At 51.3% G+C, this 13,316-nt stretch overlaps 1 protein-coding gene across 2 annotated transcripts; it reads left to right on the top strand.

The window, feature by feature from the left end:
* The first annotated feature begins 6,435 nt into the window (after positions 1 to 6,435).
* Positions 6,436 to 12,845, top strand: KLF10 (KLF transcription factor 10). Of its 2 annotated transcripts, none has more exons than XM_081117364.1 (4): positions 6,436 to 6,605; positions 9,535 to 9,768; positions 9,875 to 10,790; positions 11,251 to 12,845. In XM_081117364.1, the coding sequence occupies exons 1-4, from the start codon at positions 6,570 to 6,572 to the stop codon at positions 11,508 to 11,510; spliced, it is 1,446 nt and encodes a 481-aa protein (XP_080973490.1). In that variant the 5' UTR covers positions 6,436 to 6,569; the 3' UTR covers positions 11,511 to 12,845. The 2 variants fall into 2 exon arrangements, with proteins under 2 accessions (XP_080973490.1, XP_080973491.1); XM_081117365.1 differs by lacking the exon at positions 6,436 to 6,605 and adding an exon at positions 8,353 to 8,623.
* Positions 12,846 to 13,316: the final 471 nt, after the last annotated feature.

Raw genomic sequence — 13,316 nt, 5'->3', positions numbered from 1 at the left:
TGCCTCTTCCATGATAGAGCTTTAAAATTAAAGTCCAGCCCAGCCGGCGTGGCTCAGGGGTTGAGCATCGACCTATGAATCAGGAGGTCACGGTTCAATTCCCGGTCAGGGCACATGCCCAGGTTTCGGGCTCAGTCCCCAGTGGGGTACATGTAGGAGGCAGCTGATCAATGACTCTCTCATCACTGATGTTTCTCTCTCTCTCTCCCTCTCCCTTCCTCTCTCTGAAATCAATAAAATATATATATATATAAAATTAAAGTTTCCAAGTAAAGTGAAATGATATATAATACATAAATATATGTATTACATATGCATAAATATATAAATAATGTGTAATTTTGTCAGAAAATGCACCATGAGAAAAGTAATACATAATTTATTCTTTGAGAATTAGTGCATATTTGCTATTATAACCTAGATTTGTGAAACCTAAGAAAACATTATTTTAATATCATTTAGTTTTATTTTTCGATATGAAGTTTCAATCAAACTGATTACAAAGCCATTATTCTCTTTTTAAGTGTATTCATATTAAATGTCCTTGCCTGGTAGCAATTATCCTCAGCTGTGGGAAGAGACAGAGGGCGTGTGATCGGGCACCCGCACCTTTCCGACAGTTGCCTAATTAGCTAAGCAGCAGTGAGAGACAAACATACCCATTGTCCTCTTTTCGAGTCTTGTGAAATGGAAGGAGGTGGGCATTTCCTCTTAGTAGAGAAGGCCCTAGAAAGTTACCCGAGCTCTCTTGCCAGACTTTTGTTGGCGGAGTTTGTGGGGTGAGTTTGGAAGTAGAGAGCAAACATTCAAATCAGATACTTCAAGACACTTCAGAGTTCAAACCTCAACTTGACTTTCAATTGCCATTTGAATAAATTCTTGGAACTTCAGAGTTAGAAAACATTTTTTTTAACTGGTCCCTATTTAAAAAAATAGATCAAAATTCTGTTGCTTCTGGTGAAATACATTTGGAGGCAACCACCTCGTTTCATATGTAAGAAAACTAAAGAGAAAGCGGGTAAGTGGCTTCCCCTGGACCACACTTGCTATTAATGGCTGGAATCAAGACCCAAGTCTCCTGAATCTACAGCTGTGGTTCTCAACCTTGGCTGCACATTGGAATCACCTGAGGAGCTTCAAAAACTTCTGACGTCTGGGTCCCACCTCGAGAGATGCTGACTTAAATTGGTCTTGGGTGCAGTTGAACTGGGGAGTTTTAAGAGCTCCTCAGGTGATTCTAACATGCAGCCAGAGTTGAGATCCACTGACCTTTCCTAATTTGGGCTCTTGCAAAAGGACCGATATCATTTTCCACTACAGTTCTTCCTGTCCTTCCAGTTTTCCCCTTCCAATTAATTCTATTCCTTCTCTACTGTTGCCATATCCCAACAATATTTAAAGCCCAAGGCCAGAAGAGGTGGAGCTGTGTGACCGTAGGCAGCAGCCAGTGGGTGGAGGGTGGCAGGGCCAGGACCTGGTGAGTGATGAGGAAGGTGTTGAAAACCAAGGCCGCCGGCCCCTCACCCACCCAGCCTGCTTACACTGGGCAGATGGTCGGCTTCACAGCCGAATGTACCAGGGACACGGCAGCAACACTCTAGCAGCAGCCGTATTCCCCAATTTAAGTCTAAATATTCTCCATATGCTCGGGTTTCGGATTCACTCCTGGAGCAGCAGGCAGCAGAAGCCGACCACCCGAGTCCTAGCTGACAGCAAATGACTACTGAGCTGAAAACGACCGACTGCTGTGGCGATGCATGAAGCCAGGCCCTGGACCAGTCCGTTTCACCGCCCACTGCTTTTCCCTTAATGTGCGGTGGTCTTTTCATCACACTTACTTGGGTACATAAAAATGAGCGTTGGGCCCTGGCCTAGAAGGGCAGTGGGGAGAAAGCAAATTTCAAAATGAATCTCTCCTTTTGAGAAAAGTGATCAGTTCAAGGAGAAACACCTGTTTTAGAAGCCCAAGCCCTTGCTGTGCTGAACTTTGTGTCCACGTTGGTCGCAGTGGTGACTGGGCTTTCCGCGCGGAGAGGGGCAGCCTGCTGTCCTCTCCACCGGCAGGGCACCTCTGTCAGGCCCTCAGGTCTCACGAGAAGCTGACACCTGTCTCTTGAAGAATGTACCAGTCAGGACCGGCCCTCCGTAGTCCACGCTGGGCAGGTGGATTCCCACGATGCTCTGTCACACCACAGTCCCTCGGAGGCGCAGGTGGTGCAGGCCTCCGCCACTCTGGAGGCGGGAGTGCAGGCTTTCCCACAGAGACCCAGCTGGGCAGACACCAGGCCCTGCTGGTTACGCGACCCAGATCTGACCACACAGAAGTAGCTAAACGATGCCAAACGTCAGTGATGACTCATTGGGCTTTCGCCTGAAGAGTTTCACACAATTCTGCTTTCCGTCCATCCCAAGCTGTGGGAATCCGAGGGTTCACTTTATTTTATATATATCTTTATTGATTTCAGAGAGAGAGAGAGAAACATCAATGATGAGAAAGTCATTGATCAGCTGCCTCCTGCACGCGGCCTTACCAGGGATCAAGCCCGCAACCGGGACGTGTGCCCTGAGAATTGAACCATGATCTGGATCCTAGGTCAATGCTCAACTGCTGAGCCACGCCGGCAGGGCCGAGAGTTCACTTGAACAATATCCAAACTTTCCACAGTTTCTCTGAGGAAAGAAAAATAGAGATGGGACTCTATGCCTCAGGACACAGAACTTGAGTAACACTCTCCTTGTTACATGTTAATGTGGAGGCATATTCTAGGACCATAATACAAAACACTTTGAGACTAGTACAAATTAAAGTTTCGAATTAGATGTGTAAACTAGTTAGAGGCCTAGTTAGAGTGGATTACTCCACTCTTTGGTTTAGGGGGCTGGGGAATTCATTTCCCAAACATTATTAGAGAGGGGCCTCTTGGGTGATGAATTCTGGAAGTAGACATAGGCAAATAAGGTTCAGACCCTCCATGAGCTTACAGTGTAATGGAGAACTGAGATACTTGACTTACAGACACTGCTGTGTGGTATGTCCTACAGGAGAGCGATGCACAATTAAGTGACTTCCTGAAGTTCTCCGTCAAATCAGTGGTGTCATCAAAGTGGGGCAAAGCAAACCTGATCTAACATATCCTAACACATCTTAAGCTAACACTGTCTATATTACATTAGGTCCGGCTCCTGTCTGCTAGGGATCTATTCAAGGTGAATGTAGCAAGAGGCCAATAGGAAAAGAAGTTGAGTTTAGCCCAAAAGAATGTCAGAGAGGAAGGCCATGAACTGTTGTGAGATAACGGTGAGGGAGATGGCACCTGAAATTGGGAGTTAACTTTGGGTTAGGTCATGTAGGGCTGCATTGAAGGCCCTTATACATCTGATAGAGGAGAGTTTGGGGGGGAGGGGGTTGTTTTGTTTTTATCTTTTAACCCCAGGTAAAGAAATTTGAATTAAAAACTCCGTTTTTAAGCGCTTTCTCATTAATCTATGCAAGGTTCTTACTTTACTTTTTAAAAATTTTACCTCCGAACCCTAATCATGTTCCCTTTGCCCCATGGCACCCACTCTAATATGTTTAATGTATCTTTAGATGTGCATGTGGGAATCTTAGGGGAGGTCTCAGAGGGTTTTAGCAGAATATTCATCAGTTTTCTAGGGTGCTCCTTCAGGGTCGTGGTCTTCACTGATTGGTCAGTGTCGGGGCAGGGGTTCGTCAGTCATTGCAGCTGGTCCTGGTGTCACCCACCTGATTTTGCTGCTTTTCTGGGTCTGGAGCTGAAATACAACTGAGGCCTAGATGTTATTTCTAGGGAGGTGACCTGTATCTGCTGTAAATTGCTCTGCTAGTTTGTTCAGCTATCTGCCTCAGTTTCCCTATTCCACATGCCCTGGCTTACTGGCCTGTCTCAGCCTGTTTTGTTCATTGCTATTGTCCCAGTGCCCGGTGAGTAGAACACATAGTAGGTGCTCAACAAATATTTCTTGAATGCAGTGGGTAAATGAACAACACAATGTTTATTGAATGGGGATGTGGCTTAGAAACATGAAAGTGTACCATATGTTTAAGGAAATCATTTGTTATGGCTGAGGGCAGGGGTACGTCCGGGTGGGGAGAGCAGTTGGGGGCACACTGTATAGCTCTGGGTGACATGGCCTTTTATCTCCTAGGCAACAGGAGGAAAGAATCTTTTTTAAGTAGGGAGTGTCATGATTGGATCATGACTTCCAAAAAGCCACTCTAGTCTACTGCGGAAAGTTTGGGGACTGGAAACCAGCCTGGGGGGAGGGGGAGGGATGGAAGTTGGGAGATTGCAGTTTGTTTAACCCAAGGGGAAGTTGGTGACAGACTGACCTAGAGCAACATTTGAGGGACGGAAGTAGGAAGGGGGGAAAGAGGCATTTCTGAAGCAGGATCGTTGGGACCTGGGGACCACCTGGCTCCAGGGCGCTGAGGGAGAAGGCGAAGGCTGCGGGGCAACACCGAGCGCGTGCGGGAAGCAGCGGAAAGGATGGTTTTAGCTTTGGTCGTGCTGGTCTGAGGGGGCCAGGGAGCGCCGCTCCCCAATCTCTAGGAACTGTGCCGCCACCGCACTGTCCCTCCTACCCCTTCCCCTTTCTTTCCTGTTTTGAATCACTCCCACAAGCCATGAATGCTCCGTTTCTCAGCGTGTGGGGCACCGTGCCAGCAGCCCCGCATTCCTGAGGAAGGGACGGGGTTCAGGCCCGGAGGGAGGGCTGGCTGTGGCCGGAGGGGGGGGGGGGGGGGGGCTCCCCGACAGGAAGGAAAGCTGGCCGGCCGGCTGGGACAGGCGGCAGCTTCCTCTGCTGCAGCAGGTGCCCGGGGCCAGCTGCGCCAGCCCCTCAGGCCGGATCAACAGGATGGGGAGCCCAGGCGGAAGGAAGCCTGCTGGGAGGGACACCCGCAGACGGGCCGAGCCCGGCGGGAGGAGCGGGCTGCCGAGCTGGCGCCCCTCCAGCGGGCTGGGGGGGGGGCAGGGGCAGGGGCCGTTCAGTCTCCGCCCGGCCGCGCGCCTCGGGCCCTGTTAATCGTGTTATTATTACTGCTGCCGCGGGCTGGCCTGGGCCTTAGACACTCCAGAAACCATTGGAAAATGCCCGCGGGTTTGGCGGTTTCTAAGGGATGAGTTCCCCGTCTGTGCGCATTCTGCCGGGTGGCGCAAGAAAGACACAGCGTTGGTCTTTCGGGCCCGCGGGCGGGGCAGTGGTCTCCGCCGGCCGCAGCCGGTCCCAGGAGATAAACGCCCGGTGCCCGGAGCCCCGTTATCACCACCCAGCCCTCCAACCGCAGCTGCGAAGGGGCACCCAACGGCTAAAGGGGGCAAGGAGGCCGTCACAGCACAGCCGCTCGACCCGTGCGCGCCCCGCAGCACCCCCACCCGCAGCGTGGCGCAGAGGCCCCGGAGACCCGGAGCGGGCCCTCCCCACCCGACTCCCCAGTTTCCAGGCGGGGCGCTTCCGGAGGCCTCGGCCGCGGTGGGGTGGGGGTGGGGGTGGGGGTGGGGTCTACTATTGAAACAGCTCGTAGACTGCAATTCAAACTTTGAAGGCACGGAGCTCAAAACTCGATTCCACAACCGAGCCTCGGCGCCGGAGAGAATTTAAAAAACCGGGTCCGGTTCCCGGGCTTCCAGCGGTCCCCGCGCCGTCCCCTCGGCCGTCCAGGAGGAGGGCGGGGCGCGCGGGCGCTGCGCCCAACCGCGCGTGGGGAGGCGCGGGCGCGGGCGGGCGGGGGGCGCGGGAACAGGTGTCGGCGCTGCCCGGGCCCCGTCCCCGCCCCGCCCCGCGATCCCCGCGGCTCAGGGAGGCAAAACCCAGCAAATGCTCAAGACACGCGGCTCGCTCGGCCAGCGGGCTCTGCGTTCTCGCCAGACGTGGAAAGGTTCGGCGTTTCCAAATGCAAATCTCTTGGCTCGGACCCCTCAGCTTGCAGCCGCCGCCTCCCCCGCTCGGCCGCCTGGCGTCCCGCCCACCCCGCGGCGGGCCGACTCGGGGCCCCGTGCCAAGGGGACGCGGCAGAGTGGGCATCCCTCCTCGCCACCCACGTGGGACCGGCCCTCCGCAGTGGCTGGGCGGGCCGCCGCCGCGCCTCCGCCTGGGCCCCCGCCCTTGGCACCGCCCCCTACGCCGGGGGCGGGGGCTGGGGGACGACGGGCTGGGGGGTGGGCGAGCGATGGGGGGTGCCACCGAGTCAGGTGGCGGCGGGAGTCCCTCGGGCCGCGGCCACACGCAGCCGGGGACTGTGTACACGCTCCACTGACACAGGCTTCACGCCGCCGGGCAGCCGCTGATCACGCGTGGCCCCGCGAGCCTATTGGCCGGCACCTCACACACCTTTGCCGCCGATTGGCCGGCCTCAGGCTCCGCCCCGGCTCCGCCCCACCCCCGCCCGCGGCGCGCGGCGGGCGGAGCGGCTACCTGAATGGGGAGGGGGCAGACGGCGCGGAGCGCGGCGGCGGCGGCGGGAGCGACGTCGAGTGTCTCCGCGCGCCAGTCTGTGGCCGAGCAGACGAGCAGCCAGTCAGCTCGCCGCCCGCGGCCCGCAGCCAACCATGCTCAACTTGGGCGCTGCGCTCCAGCAGGCTGCGGTGAGTCACCTGGGAATGCCCTGTCCTTCCCTGACTCGCCACGTCCGAGGGGCCGGCGGGGGCGCGCACCCCGAGCCCCTAAGATCGGCCGCGCCTGAGGACCCGGGCTGCAGCGGGGGCGCGGGGGAGGCGCGGGTTTCCTGTCTGCAGACGGGGCTTCGGTGAGGGCGTGCGTGTCGCCAGGGGTCAGGAGAGGCGGCCCGGGATGTGGAGCCCAGGGGGAGACGGGTCTCGCCCGCGGTGTAAAGAGGGGAGGGGGCAGCGCCACTGAGAGACGCGAGCGAGTGAGGGAGAGGGTGACCGGAGGGGCGGGAAGAGTGAGGAGGGGGCCGCTGCCCTGACTGCAAGGATGGGGGGGGGGACTAGGGGGCCACCCTGCACCTGGCGCCGGGGAGATGCCTCCTCCTGGATCAGGACTGCGACCCAGGGTGGCAGGGGGCTGCTCGCGAGCGTTTGAGGGGCGGGGTGTTCACGGGAGGGGGCACCCGCTCTCGGGGGTCTGGACGGAGGCTCGCAGGATGGGGGCTGCTCAGATATCCGGGGGCGGGGAGAGGGCGCCGGCGAGGATGCGGGAGGATGGCACGCTGGCCTCAGACCGCCGAGGAGGGGCACGAGAAGTTGACCCTCGGACGACTGCAGGGGGCTCCTCATCCTCGGCGGGGGCAGGTGGCCGCCTCCTGCGAACCCCTTGGAGGGGGTGGGGAGCCGCCTCGGGGAGGGGAGGGTGGAGTGCGAGACCCAGCAGAGGGGCGGGGAGGGGGTGGCGGGAGCCGCAGGCCGTGGGGCCGCGCGTCTGCAGCCGGGGCCTGCGGGGGCTGCACGTCTGGGATCCCGTGGAGACGCGCGGGGAGCCGCATTCAGGGGAGGGTGCGCCGCGCCTGCGGGGAGAGGCCGGGTGGTCTGAGGTCCCCCGGGCGGCGTGGGAGGGAAGCACCGAGGGCTCTGCCGGATCCCCGGGGGCTTCCGCCGGGAGGGGGCGGAGGCCGGGTTTCCGCGGGGACCCGGCTCCTCCTCCGGCCGCTGAGGCGGAGGTCGGGGGTGGGCCGGGAGCGGGTGCACCCGGGGAGCGTCTCGTCCCCGAGTGACCCAGCCCCGGCCTCCGCCAGGGGCGGGAGCGAGGCCCGGCCCCGCTGTCGGTTCCTAAGGGAACCGCGGGGAGCTGGGAGGGGCGGGCGCTCCGGGAGTCGGGCGCCTGCGGCCCCGCCCCTCCCCGCGGGCCCCGGCGCGCACTGCCGGGCGGTTGGCGGCGGCGCCCGCGGCCCCTCCCCCGGGCCGGGCGAGGGCGGGGGCCCTGGAGCTCAGGAAGTAGGTGAAAGGTGACGGCGCGGCAATTCCCAGTTCACGTTTCCGCGCTGCCGGGAGCAGCCGCTGATCACGCTTTGTTCACATGCCTCGCCCCCTCCTCCCGCCGCCCCCGCCCTGGCGGCGCAGCCAATCCCGGCTCGGGCCGCCGGCCGGCAGGCCTATGGCGGGGGCAGGGATGCGGGGACGTGCGAGCCGCGAGGAATGTTCCCAGTGACTCACCCCCGAGCCTCACTGAGGTTAGGGCGGCCCCATCCGTCTGTCCCCGCCAGCGAGGATCTCCCCCGCCGCCCGCCTCCGCCCCTCGTCTGCCTCCGCCGCCCGCCTCCGCCCGCGCTTCCCCTTCCTCCCGCCCGCCCGCTCCCTTTCCTGCCCTCCCCGCTCCGCTTCCCCGCTCGCACTCTTCCTGCTGCCCGCCTGCCTTTTCTCTCTCTCCTTTCTTTCCTTGGGCGTCTTGGGGCTTCTACACATACGTGCGCAGCCCGTTGCAGCTTCCCCATAAAGGCGCGCTCGGTCATGCAGTTGCATTGTTAGCGATATTTTTTAAGAGCAATGGCTCGTTTTCTAAGCATTTCAACACGAAGGGTTTACGCATTTTTAGAAACGAGCGTTGAGAATAATACCTTGCAACGTAAAGAATTTTTTTTCGGTGTTTTTACGCAATCTCTAGTTTGGGAGAAAGAATGGGATCACGTTAATGGAAAATGGGAGAGGCGGTAGGTAGTACCATTGTTTTTAAAGTGCAGTTTAATAAAAAGCATTAAACACTTGCTAGAAGGAGCTGTATATATGAATACAAAGCATGTCCGGTCCCCTTGTCATCTAGAAGTTCTTTAAAACATTAAAATATTTTGTTTTGACTATTGCAGACTCCTTGCAGCTAGGGTTTTTGTAAATTCTGAGTAGAATATTAAATTTTCTGATTATCCACTTTTTAGTATTATTGCATTAGCTGACCATAGTTGTGAGTAGCAAACCATTGTGTTAAATGAAACACAAACATGAAAAAGTTGAAAATTAAAATATTGGAATTTTTCTATATATTTCACTTTATCTCACTTTACCATAGATAACTAAGTTATCAAAAAAATTAGGTTTCAAATAACCTAATATACTAATTTTAAAGAGACTGAAGATTCCTTATCCTGTTGATTTTATCCCAAAGTATGAAGTCATTTTTCAAAGGTCCATATGAACAGGCCAGAGCTCTGTCTACTGCACTTCATTTTTAAGAAAGTCTTGAAAGAAGATAACATTTGCAGAGCCTTTCCTTAGTTATTTTGTCTGAACCCAGTTGCAAGTGGCTACTCTGGAAAGAATATATAACTTCTAAGCCAAGTGCTTCTTTTTGGATCACAAATGCATTGATGCCTTTGGCCTTGGTCCCCTTAATGATAATCACATGCTCCTCTCTACCTGGCAAGGATATCAGGGTTCAAGCCTAAATGTGAGAGGAAGATTTTATTACCATTACTATCAGAGTAGGGGAGAGAGAAGAATTATTTCATGTTTAATTTGGAAGGTTGTGCCAATAGTAAAAAAAAAATTTTTTTTAAATGTACAGAGTTCTGGTCTTATTTGGATGGCAAAAATATGCTTATAAGCATTCACTCTTTTGTTTCTATAGGAGGAAAGAATGGAAATGATTTCTGAAAGACCTAAAGAGAGTATGTATTCCTGGAATAAAACTGCAGAGAAAAGTGATTTTGAAGCTGTAGAAGCACTTATGTCAATGAGCTGCAGTTGGAAGTCTGATTTTAAGAAATACATTGAGAACAGACCTGTTACTCCTGTATCTGATATGTCAGAGGAAGAGAATTTGCTTCCTGGTACACCCGATTTTCATACAATCCCAGCATTTGTAAGTATTGTTTTTAAGGTGAATAAATGATTTAATTTCTTATGATTTATACAATGAACTCTACTTTAAATTTCTCACACTGTTGCCTATATATTTCTCTTTGTAGTGTTTAACTCCACCTTACAGTCCTTCCGACTTTGAACCCTCTCAAGTGTCAAATCTGATCGCACCAGCCCCATCTACTGGACACTTCAAATCATTCTCAGATACTTCCAAGCCTCACATTGCTGCATCTTTCAAAGAGGAAGAGAAAAGCCCAGGACCTGTTCCCAAACTCCCTAAGGCTCAGGCAACAAGTGTGATTCGTCATACAGCTGATGCCCAGCTGTGTAACCACCAATCCTGCCCAGTGAAAGCAGCCAGCATCCTCAACTGTCAGGACAATTCTTTTCGAAGAAGAGCCCACCTAAATGTTGAGGCTACAAGAAAAAACTTACCTTGTGCAGCTGTGTCACCAAACAGAGCCAAATGTGAGAGAAACACAGTAGCAGATGTTGATGAGAAAGCAAGTGCTGTACTTTATGACTTTTCTGTGCCTTCCTCAGAGACAGTCATCTGTAGATCTCAGCCAGCTCCTGTGTCCCCCCAACAAAAATCAGTATTGGTTTCTCCACCTGCAGCAGTATCAGCAGGAGGAGTGCCACCTATGCCAGTCATCTGTCAGATGGTTCCCCTCCCTGCAAACAACCCTGTTGTGACAACAGTTGTTCCCAGCACTCCACCCAGTCAGCCACCAGCTGTCTGCCCACCTCTTGTGTTCATGGGTCCTCAGGTGCCCAAAGGTGCTGTCATGTTTGTCGTACCCCAGCCCGTTGTCCAGAATCCAAAGCCTCCAGTAGTGAGCCCAAATGGCACCAGACTCTCTCCCATTGCCCCTGCTCCAGGGTTTTCCCCTTCGGCAGCAAAAGTCACTCCTCAGATCGACTCATCAAGGATAAGAAGTCACATCTGTAGCCATCCAGGATGTGGCAAGACGTATTTTAAAAGTTCTCATCTGAAGGCCCACATGAGAACGCATACAGGTACCAATGACTTCTTATTTATGTCAGAAATATAGATGTTTTGGGGGCAGTGATCACAGCTATAAACCAGGCATATTAAGGAAGAACTTGCCATGTTAGTCAATTCAGTGGGTGATATCTACCTGTGCAAGCTCCTTGAAAAGATTTCATTAGGGTATTTTGTTTTAGTTTTTCAAATGATGGTTCTTTGAATGTCTTCAGTAACTACTTTAATAAATTACCTTTAAAGCCTTTGTATCATAGTTAAAGTCCAGAAACTTTACTGTTTTGGGCTTTTATAAAGGAAAGACTTATAAAGGTGACAGTGAAAGTTAAAAATAGTGCATACACACATAGTACTTACTTGACAGTTTATTTAACAGCTTTTATATTTAAAATGTATATCTAGATGTAATTAAATGTGTCATTTATAGTGATTTGGTAAACACGTAGTAACGATAATCTGAATTTTTTATTTCAGGAGAAAAACCTTTTAGCTGTAGCTGGAAAGATTGTGAAAGGAGGTTTGCCCGTTCTGATGAACTGTCTAGACACCGACGAACCCACACAGGTGAGAAGAAATTCGCCTGTCCCATGTGTGACCGGCGGTTCATGAGAAGTGACCATTTGACCAAGCATGCCCGACGTCATCTGTCAGCCAAGAAGCTACCAAACTGGCAGATGGAAGTGAGCAAGTTGAACGACATTGCCCTACCTCCAAACGCTGCTCCCGCACAGTGACGGCTCGGAAGGTGAAGAGTAAGAACTAACTTTGGTCACAGCTGGGAGCCAGTGGTGATACAAGAATGCTTCCACTGCAAGCCTGTGGCCCTCCAGTGCCGGCTGAAAGCAGAAGCTCCACAGCTTGGGGAGAAGGCCCAGACTGGGTTAGATGACAAGAAGTGCTATGGTCACAGGCATGTCACAGAGTCGCAGGATTCATTTCATATCACATAAGAGACACGAGAAAGCTTTTATTCCTTTAAATATTTTTTGAAGGTTTCGGATGAGGTCAGCACAGGCAGCACAGATTTTGAATTTATGTGCACAATTTGTTACTTTTGCCATTTATAGTTGAGACCAACTTTTCAATGTGATTCTTCTAAAGCACTGGTTTCAAGAGTGTAGAGACTGGAAATCAACATTACGGTACAGAGATGGAGATACAAGATCGATTTTTATAATTACAAATATTGTCATCTTTTCCTAGAGTTATCTTGTTTACTATTCCTAGTCTTTCCAGTCAACTTTGTGGATGTAGTTGTTAAATAGTCCTAGCATTTTTACATTGTTGCTGACATTTGGAATTGGTTAGCTGTATATTGCTAAAGAGGACCCAAAGATTTGGAATCCTCAAATAATTTAATTCCTTTGAAGTGTAGCTGCGATTTTTTTTGCATTTTTGTTTTGAAAGTTTAACAGATAACTATATCTAGGCATTTTATTATGCTTTGAACTTTAGTTTGCCTGCAGTTTCTTGTGTAGATTTGAAAATTGTATACCAATGTGTTTTCTCTAGAAACTAAGATACACTGCACTTTGTTTAGAAAAAAATTTCAAAGATGAAAATATATATTGTAAAGAAGGGATATCAAGAATTTTAGATAACTCCTTGAAAAAGATGGCTTATGTCATCAGTAAAATACCCTTATGTTATGAGGCTATAACATGAGCTTTATTGAATTAGAAAGTTAATGACCATTATTCACAAGAGGACAGATATTGTCCTGTTAATTTATAGGAGGTTTATGGGGGGATGTGGAACTAGATGTGTAGAAAAGTTACTAGAACATTCACTCTTGTTAACAGTATTTCTGTTCTATTCTGTTGTGTAGTGGGTGATATACACAGTGGTGAAACAAAAGTAAATTGTTTAAAATACACAGTGAAAAGGGTCCCCATATCTACCCATTTAACACTTCTCTCTATCGGGTCTAGATTTCTGACATCCAAACTCTTAGACCCTTGGAAAAGTTTTCTTTTAATAAATAAGAAATCCTTGTGATTTACAATTTGCACAATATTTCTTTTGTTGTACTTTATATCTTGTTTACAATAAAGAATTTCCTTTGGTATTTATAATTGGTTGATTGCATTTGTTGAAAACCATTCTCTAACCTTGACATTAATCATTTTTGGTACTATCAAAGGACTTAGTGTCTGAATTTTTCTAATGGCCTCATTCCAATTTAGAACTGTAGGGATGTATCTTTAACATGAATCTATTTAGAGAATATATACAAAATGAAGCCAGGTATCTGTTCATTGAGCTAATGTAAGAGCCTACCCAATACATTTTTTTTTTAATATATCTTTATTGATTTCAGAGGAAAGGAGAGGGAGAGAGAGATAGAAACATCAATGATGAGAGAGAGTCATTGATCGAGCCCACAACCCTGGCATGTGCCCTGACTGGGAATCGAACCCCAATCGCCTGGATCCCAGGTCGACGCTCAACGGCTGAGCCACGCCCGGCTGGGCTACATTTTAATTTTTAAACACTCTTGTACATTTTGATGATTTGTGGTTGAGCTATAGCTCTGGCTC

The sequence above is a fragment of the Miniopterus schreibersii genome, assembly GCF_964146895.1.
Source record: "Miniopterus schreibersii genome assembly, chromosome: 17".
Lineage (NCBI taxonomy): Eukaryota > Metazoa > Chordata > Mammalia > Chiroptera > Miniopteridae > Miniopterus > Miniopterus schreibersii.
This window is presented reverse-complemented; position numbering and strand designations above follow the sequence as displayed.

Coding starts and splice junctions, on each gene's coding strand:
- KLF10 (XM_081117364.1), top strand. CDS start 6,570: ATGCTCAACTTGGGCGCTGCGCTCCAGCAGGCTGCG. Junction 6,606..9,534: donor CTGCGCTCCAGCAGGCTGCG/GTGAGTCACCTG, acceptor TTGTTTCTATAG/GAGGAAAGAATGGAAATGAT. Junction 9,769..9,874: donor TTCATACAATCCCAGCATTT/GTAAGTATTGTT, acceptor TTCTCTTTGTAG/TGTTTAACTCCACCTTACAG.